The sequence below is a fragment of the Solanum verrucosum genome, unplaced genomic scaffold (assembly GCF_900185275.1).
Source record: "Solanum verrucosum unplaced genomic scaffold, falcon-dt-bn FXZP01000128.1, whole genome shotgun sequence".
Lineage (NCBI taxonomy): Eukaryota > Viridiplantae > Streptophyta > Magnoliopsida > Solanales > Solanaceae > Solanum > Solanum verrucosum.
In genome coordinates this window covers 1,626,684-1,645,474 of record NW_026020327.1, presented here as the reverse complement: position 1 = coordinate 1,645,474, position 18,791 = coordinate 1,626,684, and the positions used below count along the sequence as shown (strand labels likewise).

The window sequence follows — 18,791 nt, the reverse complement described above, 5'->3', positions numbered from 1 at the left end:
GAGGGCGGGCTAATATTCCATTCAAAGTAACGATCGTTATTGCACCATCTTCCCCTTCTTATCAAAATCCGTAGAAAGGGAACTTCAACTAAAAAATAACCATATGCTATCTTACGTAATAAATATGAAATTATAATTTGCTTGCACATTATATGCATTGCCCTCCCTCCTTCCTCCCCACCCCCCATAAATTGTTATTCATATAGTCTACAAATCATCACGTAAATAACCTACTACAATGTAGAATGATGTACCATTTTTACCTTAACAAAATGAATATTGACTCTTAATTAAGTTCAACTTAGTGGTTCGTTAATAGTCTAAACTCTTCCTCATAATTTTCTCCCTTCCATAGGACTTGTGTTATCATGATTCCCGAATTGTTGTTTGTAATGAGATCATATGACAAAATATTTCTTCTTCGATTCTTGTTTTCTTTAGTAAAAAACCTCTTTCCGTTATGTCCGATTGATTTGCTACTGTCTCCTTCCAATGTTTCTCCAAATTTTATTTCTCTCTTATCATGACTTTGATACCATATTAAAATAAAAAACAAGAACTGAACTTTCGAGAGAAATTTCGTCGTTTTTTTCTGTAATCAATATTCACAATATCACATCTATATATGTAATTCGTAGCCACCCTAGGGTTTTCCTTTTCCCTGTCTGAATAGGACTACAATAATTTCTTTGCTTAATTATATTATAATTACATAATTATCAATTTATCATAAATACAATTTTTCATATTTACTTCATTTAAAATTACCTAATCAGGCAAACTTCAGCTCTCTAGTTATCCTTTGTAGTGATACTGTGATAGTTTAAAACAAAGGAAAAAGTTCAAATTTGTCATCAAATTTTGAGAAAAGACTCATTTATGTCATTCATAAAAAGTTGAGTGCACTTATCCCACTACCATTCAACAAAATATCCATTTATGCCACTATTTTTTAACGAAAAATATATGTAGTGTTGCAATATCATTTCTTTAACCTGTCTAACAATAATGTGACTACTCTATTAATCTAATCAATTTTTTTTTTATAAAAAAAGTCAACCAAAATTTAAAAAGGACATTTTAGAGAAACCTCATAGTGTTAAGAGCTAATTACATTCTATCCCTACTCTTTTTCAAATTATAAAAATCTCTTAAATTTGGTGGAATCCGGATACATTCCAAAACGTCCGAACACATCGCGTCCCGATTTTTGATACATCGCGTCTTGATTTCAGATACATCACTCAACGTCCCAATACATTACGTTAATTGATGTATCCGACCGATACATCGTGTAAAGTGATGTATCCGACTTATACACCGCTTAAAGTAACGTCTCGATATATCACATATGTCCCGATACATCACATATGTCCCAATACATCGTAAAGTGATGTATTCGACTGATACGTCACGTAAAGTGATGTATTCGACTAATACATCGCGTAAAGTAGGAATTTTTGTAATTTTTCAAATGATAGAATTTTTTTTGAAGAATATAGTAAAATAAGTTGTGTATTTAGTTACTTTTTCCATTAAAAAACCCATCTAATTAATTAATAACCACCCGAAGGAAATTCCCTTTTAGTCACTTACACAAATTCCTCATTCGCCTAATTTAATAAGAGTTTTTTCTCTCCTAATCAACTCATATTATAAAACTTTACCAATTGTAATATAAATTTAACCACAATTTCATAACATAAATTAAGACACACCCCAATAGAAATTTTACAACAACTTTTGCAAAATCAAAATACTCATTTCAGCCGTTCAATATTTCTTAAGGTTTTCAATGGTAGTTTTTTCTTATGTTCCTCACTTCTAAATCCTTGAATTAGTAAATAAATTGAGTACTTTATTAATCCTTCCGAATATTGTACTCTCTTCGTTCATTTTTACTTGTCCACTATACTATTTTGAGATGTCCAATAAATGTCCAGTTTATAAATCAATGAATAATTTACCATGTTGTGTCTATTTTATCCTTGCTATTAAACACTATTCATTTTTCAATATTTAGATGACTTATATTTAACAAGGGTGATTTGGTAAAATTACCCCTATCATTCATTGCTTCTTAATCTCTGTGTCAAGTCAATAATGAACAACTATTGTTGGACAAGAGAAGTATCTCATAAAAAGGACTTGTCCTAAAATGATCATATGTAACAAAATGAGAAAATGTTGATACAACTAGATTGAACAAATAGTATGTAATAAAATGATCGTATGTAACAAATGATCGTATTGTTGTATTGTAACAATAAAATCTAGTTGTATCTCAATCTAGTTGAACGAATAGTATGTAACAAAACGAATAGATACAATGTAGCCAACTACATTGAACGAACAAGTAAAATGAAATTGTTGTGTAAGTGATACAATACGAATTTCAGAAGGTTGTGTATGAGATACGTCAATTTTCAGAAGGTTGTATATGAGATACAACAATTTTAGAAGGCTATACATAGGAGATATAATGCGAATTTATGAACAATTATCACGTATTGTAATTATGAAAAGTATTATTGTATATATTAAATAGGCTCCAAATCTCGCTAATAATGAAAAGTTATCTTTTATTTTCATTAATATTGAAGATTGTAAAAAGAGGTACACAATTTATACAGTAAAAAGAAAAAGAAAAACTATCTACCTTTTTACCAAAAATATTTTAAAACTTTGAATCAAACAACTCAAAATTTTATATTATTAATAAATACAATTTTACAACAACATCCAAGACAATATATTGCAAACACATATTTAACATCTTATTGCCTACAACTAATCCTATGTTCTATAAATAATGATATTACTATGTGAAGTTAATTAAAAGTTTTATGTCATTTAAGACTATTAAATAATTATTCTTCTCCATATATTTATATATAATTAGGATCTCTTATTAAAATTTATTTTATTTCACTAATTTTTATTGAAACGCCTTGATTAGATATTTATTTTTAAAAAAAATGGAGACGTTGATTTTAGTTTAGTATATTTTTTCAATAGACTTTTTGCTTTCAAATTCTAAGAAAAACTGATACTGATTTTTTCCTTTAGTTCATTATTTTTGTTTTTCTTTGTTTTATTATATTTGGTTCTCTAGATCAGGTGAAGTGTGATGACGTCATTCTGATGAATTGTTTATAACTTATGTAGTATTTATTTTTGGGTAGAGCCTTATTTTCATTATAAAAAAACTGTTGGAGCATTTAATTGGGGGTTAATGGTTATGCTTGTGCTGCAGTCCATCTATTGTTTGTATTTAATTTTTAACATCATTATTAAAGAAAAATGGTAGACTTTCATTACATAGTTTAAAATTTTGGCGAAATTTCTTGAGATGATGATATTGAAGTTGTAAAATGTTCTCAATTTGATTTCCTCGTAAGTAGTGCAATTATATTTTCACATATTTTATTTTATAATGTAAGTTTATATAAATCTCTTATATTCTATTGGATTTAGTGTTATTGTAATTTGTGATTTCTGCAACACTAGATTCTTTATCTAAAGATGCCTTGATTTTTTTCAAAGTAAATCATATTTTTTCATCATTTAGAAATGACAGTTTGAGAAGATTGTTGATATACGAAGGTTGCACTCTTTAGTTGTACAAATGACATTATGTATTGTACGTCTATTTTATTGGTGAAGTAACACGAAGACTACACATTTGATTTAGTGTGTACTTCACTATTTTAGATACATAGTAATTTCCTACATTTTTTTTCATCCAAAAATGTCACTTTTATTTCCTGAGTTGTCGCATTATTCAATTTTTAGTTTTTTGTAATACACGACCAAGTACTTTTGATCTTCAATTTACAAGCCTTCAAATTACAATTTGGGAATGTTAAAAAAATCATTGTGACGATAGTTTATAACTCTTGTAAATGTGTTTGTTGTTGGGTAGGAAAAATAAAGTGCATTTCTCCTTCATTGGTGGTGAACATGAGATATTTTGTGCATTTAATAGGCTTCGAAAGAAATTTCAGGAGATCTTTATAAAAATTTAGACCGATTGATCTTTCCAAACATAGCTAAAGAAAAATATAACTAAAGAAGAAAAAAAAAATCTTCTACTCCAGGCTCTAAAAGTGCATGATAAATGTCGCTAAAGTCCACTTAAACAAATTAGGAAGCTAATCGAGCATAGAGTTAACTTTTGACAGCTCATGAATCAACTGTATTTGAAATGAAAGGGACTAAACAAGAACAAGAGGAATCTATCGAAGAAGATTTTTATCCTTATTTTTTTATTTTGAAAAAAGGGTGAACTAATATTCCATTCAAAATAACTATCGATTTTGCACCATCTTCCATTCTTATCGAGGATCGAAAGAAGGGGAACTTCAACCAACAAAAGAATACTATTAATGCAACCATATGTCATCTTGCGTAATAATGGAATCATAATTCGCATGTGCATCAAAATAAGCCTTTGCCCCCGCATAAATTGTTATTCATATAGTCTACAATAAAATATCACATAAATAACTTGATACAATATAAAATGATGTACCCTTTTACCTAAAAAAAATATGAATATTGACTCTTAAATTCAATTTATTAGATGGTCATTTATAAGTCTTTAACTCTTAGTTATTGATAGAAAAAACAATGGGTGCAACAAAAGCTACCAACCCTAGTATACCACAATTGCTTAGTTCAACTACTCAAGAAACTCTCAATTGATGTTGTAAGCATTTTTTTCTTTTTTGGTAAAATGATCTGAAAAATACTTTAACTTTGGCCGAAATTGTTATTACAATACAAAATTTTATGGAGGACCTTTTACCCCCCAAAACTATTTTATAGTGTATTTTTTACCCCTGAACTATTTAATAGTGTATTTTAAAGGTATATATGTGCTCACGTGGACACATTATTATTTATAATTATGCAATATTTTTTATGTCCACGTGGACACATATCTACCTTTAAAATACACTATTAAATAGTGCAGGGGGTAAAAGATCATTTCCAAAGTTTGGTATCGTAACAACAATTTCGATCAAAATTCGGATATATTTCAGACCCTTTTCCCTTACTTGTATACAAACTATAAATAATTTATTTTTTTTAACACACACACAAGAGTCTCCCCAATTTTCCATTCTGATTTTGTTAAGAGTGAAAGCTTTACATCAATCAATGGAGTTTACTATAATAAAATTGGAGATTATGAATATTCACAGTCCAGAAGGGCATTTCTCAATAGTTACCATTTTTCCACAAGGAACATCAATTTCAAGAATTTATTGAAGAAGTATTTTAAAATTTTTTTTAGTAAAAAACCTTTTACTAATTTTTTTAAAATATGAATATTTTCTAATTAAAAAAAATCATTAGTAGAAAAGGAATGTGTTAAAAAGAAAAAAATATTCCATTAAATAACAATAAGAACATTTTTGGATTAAAATACTGACAACAAGGATATTTATGGACCAAGCTATCAACCGATGACATTCTGGAAAATGCATAAGTACCCCCCAGCCTATACCCGAAATCCCAGAGACACACCTAACCTTTACTAAGGTCCTATTACCCCCCCGAACTTATTTTATATGTAATATTCTATCCCTTTTTGGCCTACGTGGCACTATCTTGTGGGCCCAATGCATGTTGACATTTTTTTCAAGGATAGTGCCACGTAGGCTGAAAAGGGGTAGAATATTATAGATAAATTAAGTTCGGGGGAATAATAGGACCTTAGTAAAGGTTATGTGTGTCTCTGGGATTTCGGGCATATGCTGAGGGGGTACTTATGCATTTTCCCTATTCATTTCACATAGTTTAAATATATTTTGACTCTTTTATTATTCTTAACTTATAATTCTAGGCTTAAAAGCAAGTTTTTAAAAATATATATTTTATTTAAAAACACCTAAAATAAGTCAATTCAAACAAGTTCTCAGCAATTGACCTTATGTATAGTGAAAACATAAATTCTTTAGAAACTGAAGTCACATGAGGACATAATTTAAGGATAATTATAATATAAAAATATATGATTATATTTCACAAAATACCTTTAATCTTGTGATCTTTAATTCACTAGAATTAGAGAGTCACTAAAAATAAAAAGATACACCCTTTTTTAAACTGATCAAAAAAAGAAATAAGACAAATAAATCGATACTCAACGAGTACAAAATAAGGGCATAACTGTCAATAACCCAAAAATAAGAACTGAGATGGACTATCTACAAATCTAGGGGATGTAAAATGCCATTTTCTCAAATTTTGTGATCTTATTGTCTTCCAACTATGAATACTATGAATCTGTGTTCTAACCCAAACCAAATCAACAAATTCTCCCAAAATTCGATTCTCTGAACTCTGAAGCATCGAAAATTGTATAATTTTGTAGCCATTGATGAGTCAAGGAGTGTAAAATTTTGTAAAAAATTAGAAGAAATGGGGAACAGAGGCCATACTCAGTACAGGACGACAAGGAGAACATCCAATTTCTCAATTACTCTATACATTTTCCTCCTTTTTGTTTTCTCAATGTTCGTATTCTTTTATTACACTAAAGATATGGCTGAAGATGAACAAAAGCCTGTCTTGGCATCGGAGAAGAAGGAGGAGCCTGAATTCGAAGAGGTTGTTATTTATTTACTTATCTATTTCTTGAAATTGCTTAAAGTTTTCATTTTTTTGGTGATTCTATTGTTTTGTTTTGCTTATCTTGCATAGTTTATTGATGGGTGTTTGTGAATTTGGCGGTTTGAGCTGATCTTTTGTAATTTGAGCTTAGAGAGTTTCTGGATATGTTGTAATTTTCTGAAATTTTGCTTCTTATTGCATCCAAGGGGTGGTCTAGTTGGTGGCAGAGTTAGGATTTTCATGAAAGGGATTCGAAATATAAAAAGTACACACATATATATGTAAAAAATTACTTTAACAATGTAGAAATAGTGTAGTTTTTTGTCGCAGGTTCGGATGAACCCTTCGGCTCTTGCTAGCTACGCCCCTTGGCCTAGTTGTTAATGAAGTATGTTGAGCACCATGAGATCTTACACTAAATGACTTGTGTTAGTGAGAACGTCTTCTTTTGACTTTTGCAGAATGAAGATAATTCTGTTTGGGAAGCTTCAAAGAGCCATGGTTTACATCCATGCATTAAGCCAACTGCAAAATACAAAGGTTATACTCTACTACTATAGCTTGTGCTTCTTCTTCTACCTGCTAGTTAATATGCAAAAAGGTATCTCCATTGCCTTTTGGGAGCACTAATATGTTTCTTATTTTGTGAAAGGGGAATACTCGATTATCTCAAGATCTCATTTGTCAGATTTTTTTTTTATAGGGTGTGAGGATGTGCATTCATTGTTATTTTAAAAACAATTTTCTTTATGTCGTTTCTTATGGTTTCTATCGGTTCATGCCTGTGTTTATTTAAAGCTGAAACAGCAGATTTTCAGTCATAGAAAAAGAAAAAAAAAATCACGCCTTTGCTGTTTTCTATCAATTGCAATTTCTTTAACATGTACCAACTCATGCACAGTATGAAGCTTTTGTATGCTGCAACTTTTTAAGCAGATAGTCTTATGCAGAATTTATCCTTCTTGTCCAGCTGCTCTAGGATGGAATCGCTACTTGACTGTAAAAAGTAATGGTGGATTAAATCAAATGAGGACGGGTGTAAGTTTGATCTTTCCTTAGATTTCTAATTTCCATATTTTGTGTGTATGTTACATAATCATTCTTGTTTTTAAACCACAATAATTCAAAGGAATTGCTTTCTAGCTATTCGTGCTGCGGTTAAACGAGCTAAAGGTATGGATCAGCTCAAACATGGAAATGCTAGTGGGTATATAGTAACTTGTATACACTTCTACTTGTATATTCCTAGGTATCATTCAACAAGTTGACATGATTGAAGATGAACCATTTTAAAACCTTCAGCTTAGAAATAGATATTAAAGTAGACAAATTAAAGTGGGTCCTTTATGTTTATATGCTGTTTGGAATGAAGTCTATGTTAAGAAATTGCATTCATAGATAAAGGGAGTGGGAGGAAGTTAACAAGAAAAGCAGTCTCATACGAAGTTGTGTTGCTGCAAGGAAATAGCTAAATGGTGCACTAGCAATTTGATGATTCTTTAAATTTGAGACATATTTGGGATACAGAAAAACACTTTTCTCATTTATACTTTTTATCACATAAAATAATCATAACATGTCATATGAGATGGGAATTAGATTTCTATAAGACCTAAAAAATACTGTTCCCAGCAAGAACAGGATGAAGTATGATTGTAAGTTAGCATTGTCTTGGAGGGAAATGGCAGATCTGGACCATGTCTAGTGGTTAAGGTTGACCTCGCCCAATTTTATTAGCTTCATCTCCTCTTCTATTCATGGAAAATTAAATAAACATTCCAGTTTCTGTGGTATCATAGAGAATTACATGTTAATTTTATAAGCTAACTTCAAAGCCTCAAAACCCTAACTTGGCAACAAAAAAAAAAAGAAGAGTTATTTTGAAAACATAGTCGCCACTGAACTTTGTTAGGAAATTATGAAAACCTTTAATTTTTAGAAAAAGATTCTAACAGAAAAGTATTTTCAAAATTTCAAAGATAAGGGTTCCTATTAACATTTCGAGAAGGTTCTAAGCACTTGAAATGTCCGCTTAACACACGGTTATCCCATTGATTTAACTAAACAATTATTTGACTAACTTAATTGATTGAAGAAGTGCTTAAATTTTTTAATAAGTGAAAGGAAAAACTGTTTTTGACATTTAGTTGATAAGAAAAGCTCTTTTGGACTTTGAAAAGAAAAACTCTTTTGAAATTCTCAAGGCAATCTGAGTTAATTTAAAACTTCAGTATCTAAGGCAAATAAAATTACGAGGAAACATAAAAAAAAACATAGCAACTCAATGGGGATTCATCCAAGTTAGAATGAAATGTTAGTATACAATACAATGAAATCATGAAAGAAGGGAAATTTAAATTGGGCTCCTGAGACCCAATCTTTGCTACTACCAGATGATCTTCAGGCTTAGCCTCAAAGAATTCTTGCCGCTGCGAAATATTATGGCCCCTAACCCATTTTTTCTGCTTCTGCTGATGTTATTTCGGCCTCTGGACAGATTTAGCTTCCAATTTCACTGTTTGAGGCTGACTCAATAGACATGTATTGGGCTTTAAGCATATGCCAAAAATTATTGACTTAACTCAATGTCATGCAATGCTTTGAAATTATGATTATAAAAATTTGAATAAAAACTCCATTCTTCGACCATTTTTGAGTTTAAACTCTATATCCAGATAATGAAATTATGCACCATACATATATTTGATTCATATGTGTCAAATGAGCAATCTGGAACTTATCATTCGTTTAAATCAAATTGAGTATTATGCTAACTATATGAATTAGTTTCCTCAAACCAAAGTTAACAGTCATACCAAATTCTATAGGTCACTAAGTTAACTTCAATTTTTTTTTTTTTAAAAAACTATCATAAAAATAAGATTTCATCTACTCTTAATCTACAAATTGAACATATCATAAAAAAAAGATTTTCATCTACTCTTAATCCACTTTAAAGTTACTTGATCAAATAATATGTTAAGGAATTGACATGTTGCCAGGAAAATCATCAAATAATATTTTCACTTAGTAAGGAATTGATATGTTGCCAGGAAAATCTAAGACCCGACTTTTCAAAGATAGGCAAAATATCAGACAGGAAATAAACGCTAAGTGTGACTTTATTTTAAAGATGAGCTAATCCATGGGTGGAAAAAGGATGAAACGGACAGGAATTTGCCCATGGATTTGGGATTTGTATATCCTGAGGGTTGACTTGCGTTGAGCCTTGGTGTTCTTGTATCTTCAGCCGTTGCATTCCCAATATACGTTGATGTAGACATTATGAAATTCCCAATTTCTTGTATAATGGGTGGAAACAAAGTTTTCAAAGATGCGGGCCTAACCTTGGATAGGCTGCCTACGTATCTCAGCGTTGTTTGAACATACAAGGACTGATCTTTGATTTTTCATTTATTCATTCATTCCAAGGGACAAAGTTCCATAAGTTTTGCTAATTTGGTTTTTCATTGGTAAGATGATTATGCCATGACTTCTGAAGTGCTGACTCATGAATGATTATGTTGTTGCATGTAGTCACGTCTCATTATTGAAATGTCATTCTGGTCATGCCCTTTCTTTAAGCAAATATGTCCACATATTTATAAGTTAATGAAGTACTTTCCCCTTCAGTCTTATTTTCATTTTGCTTCTTTTTGCTTACAGATAGCTGATATGGTGGCAGTGGCACATGTGATGAATGCAACTTTGGTAATTCCTCAATTGGACAAGCGTTCATTCTGGCAAGATTCAAGGTCATATTTTTTTCTGTACTGTATATCTTACAACTTCACATGGCTTGTCATTCTTTTAGAAATGTGTTTATATATGTAATGTATTGCTTAGATGGGTGGTCTCCTTATATGGACTTGTGCAGTCCTCTCCTCATGAGGTAGATTTTGAGGTTGAGTTAGGTCCAAGATTCATTTCTTTACATGGTATCATAGCAGGACCCATCACAACCGATGTTGAGCCCCCAAATTAAATTGCCCACGCTCCAGTTGTCTGGTCTCCTTTTATGGACTTGGACAATCCTCCACTCATTAGCTATCTTTTGAGGTTGAGTTAGGCCCAAGATCCATTTCTTTACAAGTTTAGACTGTGATATTTCTCTTGTTTTTTGTAGAATTTCTGATGAGTGCTTTGATCTCTACCAACTTCTTTTTAATTTTTTTTCACTTTATCTAAACATACTTACTCTAGTTTGTTCTAATGGGCTAATGTACAGTACATTTTCAGATATATTTGATGAGAACCATTTCATTAAAGCATTACGAGGAGACCTCATGATTATTAAAGAGCTTCCCAAAGAAATAGAATCTTTACCTCGAGCTAGGAAGCACTTTACGTCATGGTCAGGAGTGGGTTACTATGAAGAAATGACTCAATTGTGGAAGGAGCATCAGGCATGTAAAATCTTCTTCCTATCACCTTTTTTTTAAGGTAGATTATCTTAACCTCTCTCTTGCAATGGCCACCAAATCAAGAATGTGTTGCTACCGTGTTGCCCTTGCTTACCGTCATGGAAATTGTTAATATATTTTTTGGTAAAGGTAAAGTTGTATTCCTCAGCATATTGCTGGCAACCATCAAAAAGATTTACATCAGTGAACCAAAAAAGACCAACTCAAGAAATTGCTACTAAACTTATAAAGAAGAGAAAAAATTTAAAATCTGTCCAGCATCCTCTATACCCTCCTCTTTACACAGAAGGTCTTCATACAACGCCATTTGATCTTTTGTACTGATTCTGCAGTATTTTCCATACACCTCTTGTTTGTTTCTCTCCAAATAGTCCACCATATACAAGAGGGTATCATGTTCCACCATTTCTTCTGGCTCTTACTCCCCCTTCTTCTCACCCAGCAACTAAGAAGGTCTGCAGTGTGTTCTGGCATTGTCCAGTTTATGTGTGTTCTGCTTAGAAAAATGGCCCATAATTGAGCAGTGACTTTGCAATGGAGGAATAGATGGCTATTAGTCTCATTTGTCTCATTACACAGTGAACACCAGGAAGCTATTTCAAAGCATCTTCTTTGCAGCTTCTCATGAGTTAGGCATGCCCTTCTAGCCACCAGCCATGAGAAACACCTCACGTTAGTTGGCACTTTATTTTTCCATACGGCCATACCTTACTCCATGGTCCAGAGATTTCCCCTGGAAGTTCCTTCACTTTCCTATTGTACAATCTGCTGACTGACAACATACCATCATGATTGTGTTTCCAAATCATTACATCAACTTCTAGATTTGTGCCCTTGAAATCATCTAGTGTTTGTGGCATCTCGGCTACTCTCCCTATCTCCCAGTTATTTAGTAACCTTCTGAAGCTGAAATTCCACCCTTGTTCAGACCAAACCTCATTTACCATTGCATCTGGAGACGAGCTGAGGATATATATATCTGGATAGGAAGACATCAAGGAGTCCTGACCAATCCAGTGATCTTTCCAGAAAATAACCCTGGTCCCATTCCCCACTTTGTATCTAATAGTGTGTTGTAGTTGACTCCATAAATTTCTGTTAGTTCTCCACACCGAGACACCATATGGGATATTCACCATATCAGAAACCCATGGGCTATTCTGGCTGTACTTGTTACTGATAACTTCCTTCCAAAGTGCTTGATCCTCTCTTCCGAACCTCCACAACCATTTTGCCAACAAGCACTTGTTTTATAGCCCCAAGTTTCTGATCCCTAACCCCCCTGAGCTTCTACTCAGCAAAGCAGTTTTCCATTTGACAAGATGTATTCTTTTACCTTCCTTGATTCCCGACCAAAGAAAGTCCCTCCTTAATTTATCAAGTCTTTCTTCCACTTTGGCCGGCATAGGGAATAGGGACATCACATAAGTAGGTAAGGAGTCTAGTACAGAGTTTATCAGAATGATTCTCCCACCGAAGGATAGATATTGAGATTTCCAGTTTGCCAGCTTCTTCTCGTTTTTTTCAATTATACCATCCCATATCACTAGCTCTTTATGGTTGTTTCCAAATTCCAAGTGGCATAACTAGGTAAACAGTTGGGAGTTTTTCAATTCTGCACCCCAAAATGTTTGCTAAGGCCTGGATCTGTGTAACCTCTTTGATGGGATATATACAAATCTTCCTCCAATTGACTGCCAAGCCTGAGACCGCCTCAAAGACTACCAATATCATTCTGACAATTCTAATTTGTTCCTCCTTAGCTTCACAAAATATGACAGTGTTGTCAACATAAAGCAAGTGACAAATCTGCATATCCACCCCTGAGAAACTGCCTACTTTGAATCCTTGCAACAATGAGTTTTGAGTAGTCACCCTCATCATACTATCAAATCCTTCCATGGCTATGATGAAAAGGAAAGGTGGAAGCCCTTTTTTGCTAGATTTTCATGAGTTAGGACTTAGGACTTCTTTCCTGGCCACGAGCAAAGTGAAACTTGCAACCAGAGAGGAATTCTGACTTTCCAAATTAATTTCCAGGGCCAACAACTAAGCTGGTTGTTGGAATGATTAAACTCTTTGTAGGCTGACTTGATTGAGAATCTCTCTAGTTTATCCACTTGCATACAATACTGTCTTCAGAGGCGGAAAGGCTCTTGAATAAATTGAAAGTGTTGTAGAATATTGCCAAGTTATCTATCTCCCAATCATTAAGAGGTCTTCTGAAGCTCAGGTTCCAGCCTTGATCATTCCAAACTTCTTCTACAGTGGCATCTTGAGGTTGGGTCAGACTGAAGATAACAGGAAAGAGTTGATTTAGTTGGTGTTTTACCTAACCAACTGCTTGAGTGATTTTTTTGTTTCAAAAAATAGTTGTGACTTGGTGCAATAAAATAAAAGTTGATTGACCATTCGTGAATCTACTCCAAATATATGAAAGTTGTAAGTAATATGATAAGTAACTTTCATTATGTTATTCAATTTGATGGAGAATAAGGGAAATCTTCACTAACTATTAGCAGAAAATAAATTAAAAAGCTTGAAGTGTATTGTATCACTCCAATGCTCAACTCAAGCTGGTGCAAACATATCAATGAATTACTTCCAAAAACTTGCAAAAATATTAATCAGTTGAAGCCTTGTTGTACATGGAAAGTATAATTAACCATTGAAATATATTAGCCATGAAATTTTGATCTTTCTTTTCAATAGTCAGTTATAAAGGACCTTTAAAATTTGTTAACTACTCTAAGATGTTGGAGATGGCATTTAATCCCAAAACTATGAAATCCTGAAGGGGATTTAATTTATCATTTTATTTAACTTTATCAGTTTATGATGTTGATATTATCAGTAAAATCTGTTATTACAATTTACAAGGGATGCTTTATTTCTATTTCTTTTGTTCGTGGGACTTGATCCCATTTTTCTCTTGCCTTATCTACTGAAGTTTATGTCTGAAATTGAAAGCTGACTTATTGCATATTATTGCAGGTAATTCATGTTGCTAAATCTGATTCTCGCCTTGCGAACAATGAACTGCCTCTTGATATTCAGAGATTAAGATGCCGCGCTCTATATAGTGCTCTCCGCTTCTCTCCTCCTATTGAGAGACTTGGAAAGGTTAGAACTTAGAACCATCATCTGACAAATATGATAACAATTCAGGACTAGTAATTCTAGTAACACCAGTAACACTTATGGAGTTTTGAGCTTCCCTTTTGGATTGTCACACTACACTGAATCTTTTTAGCTGGCTATGGCATTTCACTTAATCTTCTGTTGTTCAAGTTTCCTTGTTTAAGAACGGCATTCAAATTATGAAATAAATTTATTATGTATTAGGTGTAGGATTGCCATGCCAGTTTATGCAGTACAATTTCATATACATCCTTTTATGTTTTGGATCTCAGTTGCAAAGTAGAGCTATAATTTCTCATTAATTAGGGTTTGTTACTAACATGATGATGATACCACAGAAGCTCGTGGAGCAGCTGCGAACCAGAGCAGAAAGATATGTTGCACTCCATTTGAGATATGAGAAGGACATGCTGTCTTTTACTGGTTGTACTTATGGTCTTACTGATGCAGAAGCTGAGGAACTTCGGGTGATGAGGTCTCTCTCATCATCACTATCATATTGTCATGATTTTGCTATTTATGTCTTCATTGTGCTCACTGTATTATTTGCATAAAGGAGCGAGAATCCACCTTCAGTCTATTTATTTTTCTGAGCCTAGTGAAAAGTTATTGCGTCTCATTCATGGCCTGTAGGTTATTTAGGAGTGGCCAAAATTTCTTTGATCACAAGTTTATACATACAGGCTGATAGTTAGAGCCTTCAAATTTAGTTCTGAAACTTCCGAATCCCTTTTCTGTACAACTTATTCATACACAAAGAACCTTGAAGTACATACTATACTATGCATGTCAAGATGTCATCCATGACATTAAAGCATCTGGTGTCTTATGTAATAAGAAGGTGTCACTTAGACTTAAAGGTAAGTTCTACAGAGTAGTTGTTAGACCGGCTTTGTTGTATGAGGGGTGAGTGTTGGCCCGTGGAGAACTCTCCTGTTCAGAAGATGAAAGTTGTGGAAATGAGAATGTTGAGATGGATGTGTGGGCTTCCTAGGAGAGACATGGTCAGAAATGAAGTTATTCTTGCCAAGGTGGAAGTGGCTTCCATGGCGGACAAGAGGCGAGAGGTGAGGCTGAAATGGTTCGGGCATGTCAAGAGGAGATGTGCAATTGTCCCTGTAAGGAGGTGTGGTGTGAGAGGCTGATGCTGGAGGGCCTGAGGAGATGTAGTGGTAGGCTGAAGAAGTATTGCGAAGAGGTGATCAGACAGGACATAACTAGCCTTCAGCTTACCGAGGACATGACCTTTGATAGGAGGGTGTGGAGGTCGAGGATTCGGGTAGAAGGCTAGTAGTAAATAGTTTTGCGTGTTGTCTCTCCTACTAGTAGTATTAGTATTATTTAAGGAAATTTTCATTATACTACTATTTCCTTATTTTTCGTTCACAATTTTCTATTACTATTTCTTGTGTCTTATGCCTCTATTTTCTTACTATCCTGCTGTTGTTACTGCTAAGTCTTCATATATGTTGTGTTTTTGCTTTCTTTGAGTGAGGGTCTATCGAAAACAACCTCTCTTCCTGCCAAGGCAGGGGTAAGGTCTGCATATACTCTAATCTCTCCAGACCCCACTTGTGGGACTATACTGGGTATGTTGTTATTAAAGAACTGCTCCAATTTCTTCTGATATCATGGTTTCTAGTAATAAGGCAGACTCTGCTTAGATCTTTTCACTTTTCTTCTATTGTTGCAATGATCTTTAGAGTAACACCCATAATGTTGTATATTAATATCTAATGTTACTCATCCATAACTAGAGAGAAGACAAATCATTGGAAGATTAAGGTTATCAACTCAACCGAACAGAGAATTGGTGGTTTCTGCCCTCTCACTCCAAAGGAGGTCGGATTATTTCTTCAGGCTCTTGGTTATCCTCCATCAACATTGATTTATATTGCTGCTGGAGAAATTTATGGTGGTAACACTCGTCTCTCAGAGCTCAAATCTTACTTCCCAAATGTTGTTTTCAAGGTTTGTACCTACACCTAAACATTCTGTCTATCTTGCGGCTCGGAGTTAATTTCTTTCATAACAATAGTGCATTTTACCTACCAAACCAAATGTCTTATTTGTGGCAGGAAATGCTGGCAACGCCCGACCTGAGAGAGTTTGCAAATCATGCCTCACAAGCTGCAGCACTCGATTATCTAATCTCTGTAGAGAGTGATGTTTTCATTCCATCACACTCAGGTAATATGGCAAGAGCAGTTGAGGGGCACCGCAGATTCTTAGGCCACCGGAAAACAATCACTCCGGACAGGTACTCAAGCAATTGATGAGTATTTCACAGTTGTTTCTCCTTTGCCATGACTTCTTCATTCCCGTTAATTCTTTTTTCGGCCTGCTTATTATTTTTCCTTGAGAGGAGGTAGGAGTAAGGTCCGCGCACACTCTACCCTCCCCACTTGCCACTTGTGGGATTACACTGGGTATGTTGTTGTTCGCAGTTGCTTCTGGTGGTATAGAGTTTCTCAGTGAGTGTGGTTTGCAAGTAAAGTTTTTAGCTTGATTTTATGAATTTTAGAAGAGTGATTTTTCAAGTTAAGCTTGGTAATTTTCTTTTGAGGTGTTACCATTGCCTTCATTTAGGACACAAATCTACTATCCTTCATAATTTAATGCTTCACAAACATGCTATGAGTACACGGGATAGAAATAGCTGAAAGGTTCACCTAGAAATGCGTAAGTGCTATGATAACATGAAAGTTGGCCCCATCATGACTGGCATGTCTGAAGTGCTTTTTGGCAGAAGCGGATGTAGAGGATTAGTACCAAATTCATATGAACCCAGTACTTCCAACACAGACCATAAATTTATGAAAATTGCAACAAATGGTAGAAATGAATGCTTAACTTTAAACAAATAATGGGCTCGATGAGAAAACCTTAAATATTGAACCAATCAAACTTAAATTCTGGATCCGCCTCTGCTGTTTGGCAAACAGTTCAGTATTCTCTTAGGGAAGAGTCGTATGAAGTCATTAGAACATTTAAAATTGGGCAATTTAGATTATGTTTTGTGGCATCAGCCTCTTCATCTACCTATTTGTAGCCACATAATTATCTGCTAATCATGCAGGAAAGGCCTAGTTGAAATATTTGATCAGCTGGAAGCTGGTCAGCTTGATGGATCATCATTTTCACATCTTGTCAGGCATTTGCATAAGAACAGGTGATATACATATGCAATGGATAATCACATTACCGGTTGCACTTGCTCACGTTATTGTTTCCATTGAAAGCTTATTAAACTCTGTTTTTCTTACTTGGGTGCAACAATAAGCCCTAGGAATAATAACTTGCAGGAACCGAACCATTATATTTTGGATATATATCACCTCCCAGTCTGTTGAGCTTACTCTCTTTGTTTGCTTATTTTCTTGAACTTATATCTCACCCCAAGTCCACTCTTTCACCTGTTGAACCTTAGTGGGATCCTTAAAATATAGTCGAGAGATAAAAAGACTAAGAAAAACAAGAAAATCCGAAAATAAATAAGTAATCTTCAGAACCCTTAAATGATTTCGGATTATTTACCTATTGTTTAAGATTTTGGTTTGGATACAATTTTCTTTCACATTTTGTAATGCCAATTTTTTTTTCACATTTTTTTTCGTACATATTACTTATTAGATAATTCTGATTCAGGCAGCAGAAATCTAAATCTAAAGATAGAAATCTTGTCAAAGTATTTTCAAAGAAAAACATTCAACTACTCATTTAAAAAACTTTCTTGATTTAAAAGCTTTTCAACCTGTTTCTAGAAACTTATGTCACTAGTATACAACAACCGATTGTAAACTGTTTGGAGGGAATTGTAAAGCCTTCAACAATTATAACTATGTCGAAGTTTGCTTGATAACCGATAAATTCCAAACTTTTAATTAAATCATTACACATATTGCAATTTATAGGCAAGGTGCTCCAAGAAAAAGAGCTGGTGCCCCCTCGGGAGTCAGAGGTCGAGCAAGGTCAAGACTGGAGGAGTCATTTTACCAAAACCCATATCCAGAGTGTATATGCAGTTCTAGAACCAGAGTAAGAAAATAAAAGGGGTGCTTCTTGTCTGCTTCCAGCCAGCAGGTCTCTCTTGTTCTCAGTCATCTAAATGTCTGAAATCATATATTTTCTACCATCTTATTCGGCTTCAATTTCTCTGTTCTTAATTATTTGTTGGCCAATTTAGCTAATTTTTGTTTTCTTGCATTAGACTGGTGATTAAATATCTTGGTACAGATACATTATGACACTTCTCTTGTCCATCTTTTGCCCTCTCCTCAGTCCCTCTTCCACCATTTCTTTTTTCATTCTTCATCTTTGTAAACAAATGATGGTATATTGGAATTAAGGAGCAAAACTGTTTAATGTCTTGGTAAATTGCTTCTTGGGTACCTAAATCTTCAAAATCATCTCTTCTTCCTAGTTTTTTTAAAAAAAAATATTTATGAAGATGATTCATTAAAGGCATCAAGAAGATACAAAAGATACAGAAAAAATAGTGTTAGTCCAAGTCTCTTCTTCCTAGTTTAATTTTAATATATATTCTTCCTATTTTTGTTTGTCCAACTAAATGTTAGACGATGGCATGATTTTCCCTACAAT

The 18,791-nt window shown here is 33.7% G+C and overlaps 1 protein-coding gene across 1 annotated transcript; it reads left to right on the top strand.

The window, feature by feature from the left end:
* The first annotated feature begins 6,326 nt into the window (after nucleotides 1–6,326).
* LOC125835930 (O-fucosyltransferase 38) lies at nucleotides 6,327–18,566 on the top strand. Its single transcript, XM_049515040.1, has 11 exons — nucleotides 6,327–6,621; nucleotides 7,086–7,164; nucleotides 7,595–7,662; nucleotides 10,291–10,379; nucleotides 10,853–11,030; nucleotides 14,043–14,171; nucleotides 14,528–14,664; nucleotides 15,947–16,160; nucleotides 16,268–16,449; nucleotides 17,269–17,361; nucleotides 18,104–18,566. Exons 1-11 carry the CDS (start codon nucleotides 6,433–6,435, stop codon nucleotides 18,237–18,239), a joined length of 1,494 nt encoding a protein of 497 aa, XP_049370997.1. The 5' UTR covers nucleotides 6,327–6,432; the 3' UTR covers nucleotides 18,240–18,566.
* The last annotated feature ends 225 nt before the right edge of the window (nucleotides 18,567–18,791 follow it).

What these genes read in the sequence shown, in the direction of transcription:
- LOC125835930 (XM_049515040.1), top strand. Translation starts at nt 6,433, where the DNA reads ATGGGGAACAGAGGCCATACTCAGTACAGGACGACAAGGAGAACATCC. An exon ending in TCCCAAATGTTGTTTTCAAG is followed by an intron (nt 16,161 to 16,267) that starts GTTTGTACCTAC and finishes TATTTGTGGCAG; the next exon opens with GAAATGCTGGCAACGCCCGA. An exon ending in AGGCATTTGCATAAGAACAG is followed by an intron (nt 17,362 to 18,103) that starts GTGATATACATA and finishes TGCAATTTATAG; the next exon opens with GCAAGGTGCTCCAAGAAAAA.